The sequence below is a fragment of the Pyrus communis genome, chromosome 2, assembly GCF_963583255.1.
Source record: "Pyrus communis chromosome 2, drPyrComm1.1, whole genome shotgun sequence".
NCBI classification, from domain to species: Eukaryota; Viridiplantae; Streptophyta; class Magnoliopsida; order Rosales; family Rosaceae; genus Pyrus; species Pyrus communis.
In genome coordinates this window covers 18,839,064-18,851,581 of record NC_084804.1, presented here as the reverse complement: position 1 = coordinate 18,851,581, position 12,518 = coordinate 18,839,064, and the positions used below count along the sequence as shown (strand labels likewise).

Sequence of the window (12,518 nt, the reverse complement as noted above, 5' to 3'; positions counted from 1 at the left end):
TTTTCCCAGTTTTAATCTACCAGTTTTCTAAAAATAAATAAATAAATAAATAAAACATTTTAAATTACTAGTATGACTATCTTATAAGAAAGAAAATCTTTCAAGTTACTAGTATCTTAGGAAAAAAAAAATCCCTTTGATTTACTTGTTCTTAGGAAAGAGCTTTCAAGTTACAGGATGTCAAGAAAGATTGACATTGAATATTTTAGCAAGGCTTCTAATCTCTAAAGAACAAAACAAGGCCACTCACATATACACAAAGTGCTCGACGAATTGTTTCGTTTAAAAAAATACAGAATTTTTTTTGCGCGTTGTGTGCTATTTTCGTCTACAAAATCTTTAAATATTTTATACTAGGACCATTCAAGGTTAGAATCCTGGATTCACCACTGCCAATAATTCTCCACTTTTGTTTTGTTTTTTCAAAAAGACAAATAGAAACTAGAAACTTCTCTTTAAGTTTGGACAAGAATCTATTAACCCCAATAATAATATTGTTTTCCATATGAAAAATCAACATTAGTTCTTTCTCAAATGACACTTGAGATTTTACATGCGGATATGATTCCATAGTACGACTTGTTGATCATTTCTATTAACCACCGGTTCACAACGCAAAAAGAAGCATCTTTATGCTAGTGGTGATTCGTCCATATTCCTACGAGGGCTAATGACCATCTCCTCCATTTGCTCGTGTCATGAGAATGGAGAAGGTGGTTATCCGGCATTTCGCCCGTATTGTTTGCTTTCTCATAAACAAGGATGAGGATCACATCTAGATTCAAATGGTGGGGATCTTAGAAATCCTCACATCCTAATTGTTTATCGTATATTGTGCGGTTAGTTTTCATCAGATACTATTTGTGTTTAATTTTAAATAATAAAATTCAAATGATTTTTGAACGTATGATGTACGATAAACGGTTAAGATATGAGACTTTCTAGGATCCCTACCATTTGGATCCAGGGATCCAAATCCATAAACAACTATCTATCAAAGATCTCCATTGGAATAAAACAAATGATGCGGGGTCCACGGCTGGATATTTGGTCAGCGGTCGTAAAAGGTATTGTAGAAGCTGAGGCAGACTTCATGCGGATGAAATGCAGCACTTGCAGACATTCTTCCTCGCGAACAATAAACATCTCGAGCTGTCTAAGATTGAGAAGACTGGGAATCGCCATGAGTGATAAGAAGGCCCACATCCCACCAGGAGAACGTTATTGAAGTTGATTCTCGGTTGATTTCAATCATGAGTAATAGAAAGGCCCGAGATTTCAATCATGTCTTTGATAAGCATATTACTGTCAAGTAGATCGTCATCATTGTTCGTTTAGATTTCTATGGTGCAGTTCTCTCAATCTCTAATGGAGTTCATATAACAGTTGGCATTTGAACGTGCTTCATAGTCCATGCTTGAGGCTACAAACAAAATCCAATCCTCCTTCAACTATTCACCAAAGAAGGGATGGCGAGGACTTTAACTGCATAAAATGAGCAGCAGCAGTGGGACTTCACAGTCCTCTGTTTTTTTCTGAAACATCGTAGCACTCTTCATAGTCTTATGTCCAAGGGAGTTCATGGTCTTGTTATGCAAAGTTTCAATCTCAAGCTTGGTTACCCATGTTGAGATTGATGGGGAGTACTAAAAGATGTTTTTATTGGAGATTAGTTTATAATTGAACGGTCAAGATTGGTCTAGTTGATGAAAGCTATTAGAAGAGTTTGTTAGAAGGTTGTAAAATTAGTTATTTATTGATAGGCTAGTATAAATTAGAAGCTCTCCTTGACTGTAATTTTTTTTCAACTTAGAAGATATTAATACAAGCTTTCATTTCCTTCTAAACTTTCACCTTCTTTGTTTTATTGTAATTTGGATAGTTTCATACATTTTTCAATGTATTAAATATCTTTTCTCTTTGAGGTATTTAGTATATAGTTGAGGGTATTTCAATTGACTCGAGAATATTAGACTATTATTATATATTTGACGGTATTTTTTAGCTGCCTTTATTTCAATATTTTAAAGCAATTTTGTAATATTAAGTATTTAAAATAAGGCCTAGGTAAAGTAAGACAGAGACTATAAGAAGATGAAAAAAGTATATGTAACAAATTGACTAATATTTAACTACCTAATTAAATTCATGAAACATCCAACATGTGTCATTTTACACCAACTTTATATAAAAGTTTACCAAACACTTTGACACTTTTTTTTTTTTTTTTGCTCAATGAACTTTTAGCAATATAGTTTATTAAACACTTACCTGATTTGTTTTTACAACGATTTATTCTCACATCATAATAGAAATAGTTTTTTTTTTTTTTTTTTTTTTTTTTTTTAAACACAGCAACCCAAACTAGCCCCTAGCTGGGCATAACAAACTCTTCAATTCGAACAAGTTCTCTAGCCACATCCACCATATCTGGTCGGCTTTCAATTCTATCTCGAGTGCAAAACAATGCCAGGTTTAGGAAATCATGCAACTGCTGTTGTAATTGCTCATTTTCCTCCACCTCCTCAAAGATTTTTGGATCGACAATCGCCCTGATTTGACCATCACATTCAAGAACATAAGAAATCACAGATCCATATCCTTCCGCCTGATTAAATTCCAGAGCTTTTCGTCCCGTCAGGAATACAAGTAAAAGAACACCAAAGCTGTAAACATCAGTTTTTTCTGAAATGCGACCAGACCGCATGTAGGCAGGGTCAAGGTACCCAAGTGTCCCTCCCACAGCATCTTCAACATCCGAATCCGGAGGAGGAATGGTTATAGAGAGCGAGAAGTCGTAAAGTTTGGGAACATAGTCATCATCCAAGAACAGGCATCTGGGGTTCAGATGCCTATGAATGATGGCTCCGGCAAAAGCGGTATGGAGATATGAAACTGCACTAGCAACTTGCTTTGCAATACGCAATCTAATGTTCCATGGTAGTATGATTCGATCTTCACTAGCCCCACCTAAACTTCCATCAGGGTTGAGAACTCCTTTTGCTGCGTATTCATGCACCAGCACTGGTATAGGGAACTCTAAGCAGCAGCCCAAGAGTTTCAAAACATTATCATGGTTGCTCATCTGCAATGAAATGACAATGTCACGAATAACGCGAGACCTATCCCTATCCTCGTTTGACCAGTTCCGAATGTGGTACTTTGATACGATAATGTATCGGCCATCTAGAAATCCCCTGAACATTGCGTAAAATGAACCCTGTTCTACAGTGCGAGAAGGACTGAAGTTGTTAGTTGCCCTGATGAGGTCATCCGCAGAGTAACAATGAATAGGATGAGATTCTCCATCACTAGAAGCAAGGAGATCCTCTAATAACTTTTTTAGATTCTTGTAGTATGACGACTCTCTTTCCTTCTTTCTAAAAAATGGCAGCTTTGAGAACCTGGCACAAATATATATACACGATGTAACACAAAAATTCATGAAACTGTATATATCTTTCTTACTTGCCATTGTCAACAACGAAAACAAAATGTTGAAATGTTAAAAATCTCAAAATTATCTAGTGCGGTACACCTGCTCTCATACCATGCTTGGCCTATAGCTAAAACTCATACTCTACACTTGGCTGAACAACAAGAACGAATTAGAGAATGATTTTTCCCCATTTATGCGGTACTAAATACTTTTGGAAGATCTCTTGTTCAACAATTTATGTTCTCGAAAAAAGATTACTTCGGATTCAGCACATGGAAAATTTGATTGAGTTCAGGACTTTAAATAATGGTCGATAGCACTTCCTAGACCATAAACAAAAACAGAGGAATTAAATCTGAAATATGCTGATAACTCACAGTTGCAGGAGCTTTGATGGCATTGTTTCAACGTATGATAAGATTCAGATTGCACCAACTCAGTAGATCGATCGATTTCTCCAGCAGTCCGCTGTCGGATGTCTTGTGCAAGCAGATCAGCAGCGCTTCTACTCCGGCAGTTTCATTTTCTTCTGCGGACGGAGAACTAGAGTTTTGAAGAATTGGAAGTTTATTGGACATGCTTTGCAAAGTCAACGATGGCTGGCCTGCTAAGAAATTACATGGTGCAGTAGGCGGTGGGCCAGGCCGAAGAAATACACATGATAAAGGCAACTGGCAACTGGCAACTTGCAAAGAAAGAAAGAAGGAACTAGGAAATAGGAGGCTGTGACAAAATCACATACATGATACACTCGTCCATCATGCAAGGCAAAACACATCAACGGCCTTACAATCTCACCTTCAAAATCCACCTCCAAATTCACCTATCACCCGAAAACCAGCACAATGCGTAAGCAGGCCTGTGCCTGCCACACCAATCACAATGTGATGAATTTCCTAATGATAATTTGATTGATCGTCTAGAACACCCGGGCCATAGAGTAAATCCTTTTGTATAATGCTAAAAGGATCGAAGTTGTTGGTTGCCCTGTTGAGCTCTGCAGTAGAATAAAAAACAAATGGGAATTTGGAGCAAGCCTCTGTCTGAGATTGATTACAATTTTACAGAATGTTGTCGAAAAAAGCTTTGATGCATTAATTTGACTACCTTGTTTTGTTGTTTACTAAACGCCAAGTGTGAACCAAAGAAAGCCAAATGCAATGATGAAAACCAGAACTTACAAAATTTTGGATGGCATCGTTTTTGCTTTTTTGCATCAAAGACAAAAGCGATGCAAGGCCAGATACGAGAATACAGGGAGCTTAACAATTGAACAATGAATGACCAAAGTTCTATACTAGAAGCTAGTTCCGTGGTTGAATCGATACCCTCTGATGTTAACAAATGAGATGGATAACAATGTTAGTAGTATTAATTAGACAAAATACACCTCAAGTTTTCTGTAATGTACCCAGTTTCCATGTAAGTAGGTTCAGCGTACAGTATGTCGTTTCACATCATCTTCAACATGCAACTGCTGAGTAACAATAGTTGTACACCGCGGAAAACTTCTATCTTTCTCCCATCTTGGAATTATCATGAAAATATAACAAAACTCTCAATGACCTCTGCTTCTTATGCAAGATTGGGCTCAAACCTTGAGTTTGGACTTTGGGGGTGTGATAATTAATATATATGGTGGAGGAAAATATAGTTGATCCTTTCAAGGAAATCATGCGACTGCTGTTGTACTTGCTCATTTCCCCTCACTTCCTCATAGATTCTCAGATCAAGAATTTCCCCAATTCGACCATCACAACCACTAGCATATGGAATTATTTCAATTCCTTCCACCCGCTCCCAAGGTGTTCGTCCCGTCAGTAAAACAACTAAAAGAATACCAAAGCTGTAAACATCAGTTTTTTCTGAAATGAGACCAGGCCGCATGTAGGCAGGGTCAAGGTACCCAGGGGTCCCTCCCACAGAATCTTCAATATCTTATTCCGTAGGAGGAATGGTTGTAGAGTGCGAGAAGCTGAAAAGTTTGGAAACAGTCATCATCCAAGAACAGGCAGCTGGGGTTTAGATACCTATGAATGATGGGTTCAGCAAAAGGGGTATGGAGATATGAAACTGTACTGACAAGCTGCTTTGCAATACGCAATCTAATGTTACATGGTAGTATGATTTGATCTTCATTATCCCCTCTTAAACTTCCATCATGGTTGAGAACTCCTTTTGCTGCGTATGCACACACCAGCACTGGTATGGGGAACTCTAAGCCACAGCCCAAGAGTTTCAAAACATTATCATGGTTGCTCATCTGTAATGAAATGTCAATGTCACGAATAACGCAAGACCTATCCCTATCCTCATTTGACCAGCTCCGAATGCAGTACTTTGATACCATAAACATATCGTAGAATTGACCCTGTATTGCAATGCGACCCTGTTTTACAATGCGAGAAGGACTGAAGTTGTTGGTTGCCCTGATGAGGTCATCAGCAGAGAAACAACGAATAGGATGAGATTCTCCATCACTAGAAGCAAAGAGATCCTCTAATAACTTTTTTGGATTCTTGTAGTATGACGACTCGATATCTCTTTTCTTCTTTCTAAAAAATGGTAGCTTTGAGAACTCAGCACAAATATATATAGACATATGTAACACACGAAAAATTAATGAAACTATATATATATTTGATACTTGCCATTGCCAACAACGAAAATAAAATGTTGAAATGTTAACAATCTCCTAATTATCTAGTGCGGTACACCTGCTCTGATACCATGCTTAGCCTATGGGTAAAACTTATACTCGTAAACTTGGCTGAACAAGAAGAACGAATTACAGATTGATTTTTTTCCCCATTCATGTGGTACTATGTACTTTTGGAAGATCTCTCGTTCAATGCTTTATGTTATCAAAAAAAGATTACATTCGGGTTCATCACATGAAAATTTTGATTGAGTTCAGGACTTTAAATAACGGTCGTTAGCACTTTCTAGACCATAGACAAAAATAGAGGAATTAAATCTGAAATATGCTGATAACTTACAGTTTCAGGAGTTTTGATGGCATTGTTTCAACGTATGATAATATTTAGACTGCACCAACTCAGTAGATCGATTGATTTCTCCAGCAGTCCGCTGTCAGATGACTTGTGCAAGCAGATCAGCAGTGCTTCTACTCTAGCAGTTTCATTTCTCCCCAGGACGGATGACTAGAGTTTTGAAGAATTGGAAGTTTATCGATAGTGCTTTGCAACGTCAACGATGCCTGGCCTGTTAAGAAATTACATGGTGCAGTAGGCGGTGAGCCAGCTGAAGAAATAAACATAATAAAAACAACTGGTGACTTGCAAAGAAAGAAAGAAAAAAGAAGGAACTAGGAAATAGGAGGCTGTGTCAAAATCACATATACATGAAACACTCATCCATCATGCAACGCAAAACACATCAAAGGCCTTACAATCTCACCTTCAAACCCACCTCCAAATTTACATATCACCCGAAAACCGGTTGAATGTTTCATAGAAGAAGCAGGGTCATTGACAGTTCCTCTGCTTGCCACCCCAATCCCAATGTGACGAATTTCCGAATGATAATTGATTGATCATCTAAAAAGAGAAAAAAAAAAAAAAAAAAAACCCTGAAACACGCCGTAGAGTAAATCCTTTTGTATAATGCTAAAAGGATCGAAGCTGTTGGTTGCCCTATTGAGCTCTGCAGTAGAATAAAAAACAAATGGAAATTTGGAGCAAGCCTCTGTCTGAGATTGATTACAATTCCCCAATGTTTAGATCCAAACCATCAATTATAAAGAATAATATTAGGCAGACCAAATTTTATACCAAATTTTCAAATAATTTGTCACCAATAGAAAACAAGTACGTTAATCAACACTTTCAATCCCACCTCCCCATTAATCTGCACATATCCTTAGAGCACGGCAGAACGCATATATATCATTGAAGACCAGTGAGAGCTTAGTCGTACACATGTATCATGTATAAAAAACACAAGTTGCGTACAGAAGTTTTGGGAACAATGTCACGGTCCAGGAAAATATGGCAGGTGTTACATATCTACGAATGATGGGGTTAGGAAGGTGGTATAGAGCTACATTTAAGTGCATTCACAAGGTGCTTTGCAATACACAACTTAGTTTTCCACGGTAATAATGATTGATCTTCGTTTGTCACTGTTAGAAAAATGCTAATCGAACTTGCCCTGGAACGGTTGAGCACAGAGATACACAGAATGCAAATTTGGTAGCTACAGGTTTCACCATCTCTTGCTAAACAAATACAAGTAGGGATCCGTATAATGTTATTGAACCAACATATCCCCTTTTATGACAACCAATCCGGACAAGTTAATCTAGCAATGCAAAATAGACTTCTCAATTCGTACAAGTTCTTTGGCTACATCAGTCATGCATGGCCTTGATTCCCTTCCGTCCTGGGTGCACAACAATGCCAGTGCTAAGAAAGCTTGCAATTGCTGTTGTGCTTGCTCATCTGCCCTTACCTCCCTAAGGATATTAGCATCCACATATGAAGTGAGGTCTTCTACTACTGCTGATTTATCGACAGCCCTAATTTTTCGTCCCATCAAGAATACAAGTAAAAGCACACCAAAGCTATAAACATCAGTTTTTTCTGTAATGTAACCAGTTGCGATGTAGGTAGGGTCAGCATACCTATATGTCCCTTTCACTACATCTTCAACATGAAATTGCTTAGGAGGAATCGTTATGGATAGTGAAAAGTTGGAGAGTTTGGGAGAATAGTTATCGTCCAAGAAAATGCACGTGGGCTTTAGATCCCTATGAATGACGAGCCTGGGAAAGGCGGTATGGAGATTTGCAAGTGCATGAGCTACTTTCGTTGCAATTAGCAGTCTAGTTTTCCATGGTAATGAGCGAGTATCCCCTAAACCTCCATGGCAGTCGAGAGCTCCTTTTGCTGCATCTTCATGCACCAGAGCTGGTAGAGAGAACTCTAAGCAGCAGCCCGACAATTTCAAAGCATTTTTGTGCGTACTCATCTGCATCGATATGATAATATCGCGAATGGCCATGGACCTAGCTTCAGCTTCACTGGGCCAATGCAAGTACTTCTTAATGATTATTGACCGGTCATCTAGAAGACCTCTGAACAGTTTGAAGGATAAATCCTCACTTATAATGAAAGAAGGATCGAAATTGTTAGTTGCCTTGACTAGCTCATCAGCAGAGTAAGTGCGAATAGGACTCGATTTGCCCTCACAAGAAGCAATGAGATCCTCTAACAAGATGCTTCCATTCTTCAAGAATGAGCTCTCAGTTTCCACCATTCTTACACATGGAAGCAAGGAGAACCTGGTACAAATATATATATATATATATATATTACACAGTATAAATTGGTAAAACATAAACACAAAGAATGAATATAAAATAGGGAATTGTAAATAATCAAGCGCTCGCGGTTCTCAATAAATTTTCAATTTTCTTTAGAACTTCAATGAAATCTCAGCTTTCAATTTTTCTTTGCCTCAAATATTTAAGGTTCTCATTACTTTGCGTGTAAAAGAATTTATATGAGACTTCAATTAGTAAAAAATCACTGAGGTTGGATTAATATTTTACGTAATGTTGTAATAAAGAGAAAATATCAAAAGCAAAATCTCATGTCTAAGGAAAGTACCATAGAATCAACGAACTTACAAGAATTTGGATGGCATCGTTTACTCTTTAATCTCTCTATAAATTACCAGCCAGGCCCCTTAGAACTGGATTCGGATTATGCCATTTGAACAGTAATTGATTGATTCATCAACCGAGACAACTGCGATGGCATTGGAATGTGCAAGCAGAGCAGCCGTTCAAACAGCCCTGTTTAGAATGACATGCAGTGGGGATGGCTTAGGAAGCAAAAGGAAGGAGATAGAAAATTAGTGTTTGACGAAAATGTCAAAGAAGTTAGCTAAGAAGAGGACATTTTGCCCTACTATTAAGAGTCAAAGAACTTAGTTAAGAAGGATGAAAGAAATGTTTTCAACTAAAGGAAGGAAGAGCGTTTTAAGACGCTTAAATGTTTTTTTTTATAGATATTTTGCTCCCACAATTAGTAGGCAAATGGGACTTTCAAACAAGTCTTGTGACGTGCGTTTTTGATGGTTAGTGATGTCCTCTCAAGGATGATAAGCCTTGCTACGGAGACTAACAAGCTGCAGAGGTTCAGATAAGTCATCATAACCCATCCATTTCCCATATCTTTTTTGTTGATGATACTTTCATATTCCTAAAGGCTGATAGACCAAACTGTCAAGGATTTGATCGGCTTATTGAAGATTACTGTGCAGCTTCCGGCCAGGCAGTAAACTTACAGAAATTGTGTATGTTCTTTAGTGCCAATACCCCTGCGGCAGTTTCAGATGAGTTGGGGAATATTCTTGGTGTACCAGTGGTGACTAATTTGGGGACCTACCTGAGGGTTCCAGCTATCTGGGGTCGATCCAAATGCCAAGGCCTTGCTTATGTGAAAGGTATTATGATGGGGAAAATCCAAGGCTAGAAGTAGTGCACCTTATCCCAAGCTGGCAAAGAGGTCATGATAAAAGTTGTGGCCCAAGCCATCCCTGCTTACCCAATGAACTTATTTAGATTTCAGGATACAGTTTGTAATGAATTGGATTCTATGATTATGGAGTTCTGGTGGGGGCAGAAAAATGGTGAAAAAAAAATTCATTGGGTCTCAAAATGCCTAATGGGCTGCCCGAAAAATGATGAGGGAATGGGTTTCAGATGCTTTAAAAAATTTAATGATGCTCTCCATACTAAGCAATGTTGGAAGATGATTGTGGAGCCAAATTCGCTCTAGGCCTCTGTTCTCAAGGCCAAGTATTTTCTGTTGAATAATTGGCCAAGTGGCCAAGTGGACAAATGTCCAAGAAAACTTTAGGTGATTAAACAATCCAAAGGTGGAAACACATTCCTTGTTTTGGGGAGGAAAATAAGGGAAAAGACCTTTGCTTTTGAAAAAGTTTTGTTCTCTTCTTCAACACCCGTGAGTGTTGTTTCATTAAAGAAAAGATAAGTTGGTTTTGAACAAAGAGAAAAAAGTGAGAGCTCATTTGTTTTCGGTTGAGAAGAAAAAGAGGGAGAGAAGAAAGAGAGCTGTGTGTTTCGGTTTTGGCAAAAAGAAAGAGAGAAGAAAGAGTTCTTTTTTGCAGAGAGTATTTTCTGATTGCAGAAGCAGAGAAGAAGGGGTGCCGCATTCCCCATTTGAAAAGAGCTCCTCTCTTTGGTTAGTAATCATCTACCAAAGTAGTTGTTGTTGTAATAGCTTTGAGCTATATGTATAGAGAAGAAATTATTCATTATATTTCTTCCTCTATTTGTTTCTTTGGTGTGTGAGAGCTATTGGGTGTATTGGGCTTTTGGGTTGTGAGATCACCAACACTTTGTAAACTCCCATTTGGTTGATAGTGGATTATTGGGTGAGCTCCTACTGCTCCGAGGACGTACTTCAAGTTGAAGAGCAAGTTTCACCTCAAGAGTCTATTGCTAAGAACAGAGGAAAGAGAAATATTACCAAGCCAACTCGGTATAGTGACTATGTTGCTTTTGCTCTTCCTATTATCACTGATGAGATTCCATCCAATTTTGAGGAAGCCATTGAGAGTGAGGAAAATGAGAAGTGGTGCAATGCCATGGGTGATGAGATGAATTCTCTCTTGAAGAACAAGACTTGGGAGTTAGCTAAATTGCCTAAGGGTAAGAAAGCTATTGGTTGCAAATGGGTGTATGCCAAGAAGGAAGATGCTGATGAGAAAAGCAATGTGAGATTCAAAGCAAGATTAGTTGCTAAAGGGTATGCACAAAAGGAGGGCATTGACTACAACGAAATATTTTCTCCAGTTGTGAAGCACTCCTCAATTCGTATTATGTTAGCTCTTGTTGCACAATATGATCTTGAGCTTGTGCAACTCGATGTGAAGACGGCTTTCCTACATGGTGATTTGAATGAAGAGATTTATATGTGTCAACCGGATGGGTATAAAGTGAAAGGGAAAGAAAATTTGTTTTGCAAGTTGAAGAAATCACTTTATGGCTTGAAGCAATCTCCAAGACAATGGTATTTGAGGTTTGATAAATTTATGAGAGGCCAAAATTATTCTAGAAGTCAATATGATCATTGTGTGTACTTCAAGAAGTTGCAAGATGGGTCTTTCATTTATTTGTTGATATATGTTGATGATATGTTGATTGCCTCAAAGAATGTCGAAGAGATTGAGAAATTGAAGAAGCAAATGAAGAATGAGTTCGAGATGAAGGATCTTGGTGAAGCAAAGAAGTTCCTTGGCATGGAGATCACTAGAGACAGAGAGAAAGGTTTGGTATGCTTGAATCAAAGACAATACCTTGAGAAGTTGATTCGGAAGTTTGGAGTTCATGATTCAACCAAACCGGTTAGTACTCCTTTGGCTCCTCATTTTAAATTAAGTTCTCTACAATGTCCTAAAACTGATCAAGAGAAGCTACAAATGAAAAATATACCATATGCAAATTTGGTTGGTAGTTTGATGTATGCAATGGTATGCTCTAGACCGAATATTGCTCATGCAGTTGGCATGGTGAGTCGATATATGCATAATCCTGGTAAAGAGCATTGGAATGCAGCTAAGTGGATATTGAGATATCTCCATGGTACTCGAGACGTTGGTTTATGCTTTGAGAGAGATGACTCTGGTATTGGTCATTTTGCAGCTGGTTATGTTGATTCAGATTATGCAGGTGATCTGGATGGAAGGAAGTCTACTACAGGCTATGTGTTTACTATGGCTAAAGGGCCAGTTTGTTGGAGGTCCATTTTGCAGTCGTCTGTTGCCTTGTCTACTACAGAGGCTGAATATATGGCAGTTGCTGAAGCTATAAAGGAGGCCATTTGGATACATGGACTGATTAGAGATTTGGGGGTTGATCAGAAGCAGGTGGAGGTACATTGTGATAGTCAGAGTGCCATTTATTTGGCTAAGTATCAGGTTCATCATGCGAGGACCAAGCACATAGATGTGCGTTATCACTTTGTTCGTGAAGTTGTTGGTGAAGGAGAAATCATTCTCCAGAAGATTCCAACTAAAGACAACC

At 38.2% G+C, this 12,518-nt stretch overlaps 2 protein-coding genes and 1 pseudogene across 2 annotated transcripts; all 3 read right to left on the bottom strand.

Moving 5' to 3' along the window:
• Window positions 1-2,122: 2,122 nt before the first annotated feature.
• LOC137726845 (non-functional pseudokinase ZED1-like) lies at window positions 2,123-4,089 on the bottom strand. Its single transcript, XM_068465802.1, has 2 exons — window positions 3,817-4,089; window positions 2,123-3,404 (listed from the first exon to the last, which is right to left on the bottom strand). The coding sequence occupies exons 1-2, from the start codon at window positions 3,837-3,839 to the stop codon at window positions 2,372-2,374; spliced, it is 1,056 nt and encodes a 351-aa protein (XP_068321903.1). The 5' UTR covers window positions 3,840-4,089; the 3' UTR covers window positions 2,123-2,371.
• A 976-nt stretch (window positions 4,090-5,065) lies between these two features.
• LOC137724907 (non-functional pseudokinase ZED1-like) lies at window positions 5,066-6,461 on the bottom strand (annotated as a pseudogene).
• Window positions 6,462-7,259: 798 nt separating this feature from the next.
• LOC137722627 (serine/threonine-protein kinase ZRK1-like) lies at window positions 7,260-9,375 on the bottom strand. Its single transcript, XM_068461680.1, has 2 exons — window positions 9,093-9,375; window positions 7,260-8,744 (listed from the first exon to the last, which is right to left on the bottom strand). Exons 1-2 carry the CDS (start codon window positions 9,107-9,109, stop codon window positions 7,763-7,765), a joined length of 999 nt encoding a protein of 332 aa, XP_068317781.1. The 5' UTR covers window positions 9,110-9,375; the 3' UTR covers window positions 7,260-7,762.
• Window positions 9,376-12,518: the final 3,143 nt, after the last annotated feature.

Coding starts and splice junctions, on each gene's coding strand:
- LOC137726845 (XM_068465802.1), bottom strand. CDS start 3,839: ATGCCATCAAAGCTCCTGCAACT. Junction 3,405..3,816: donor CCATCAAAGCTCCTGCAACT/GTGAGTTATCAG, acceptor TATTTGTGCCAG/GTTCTCAAAGCTGCCATTTT.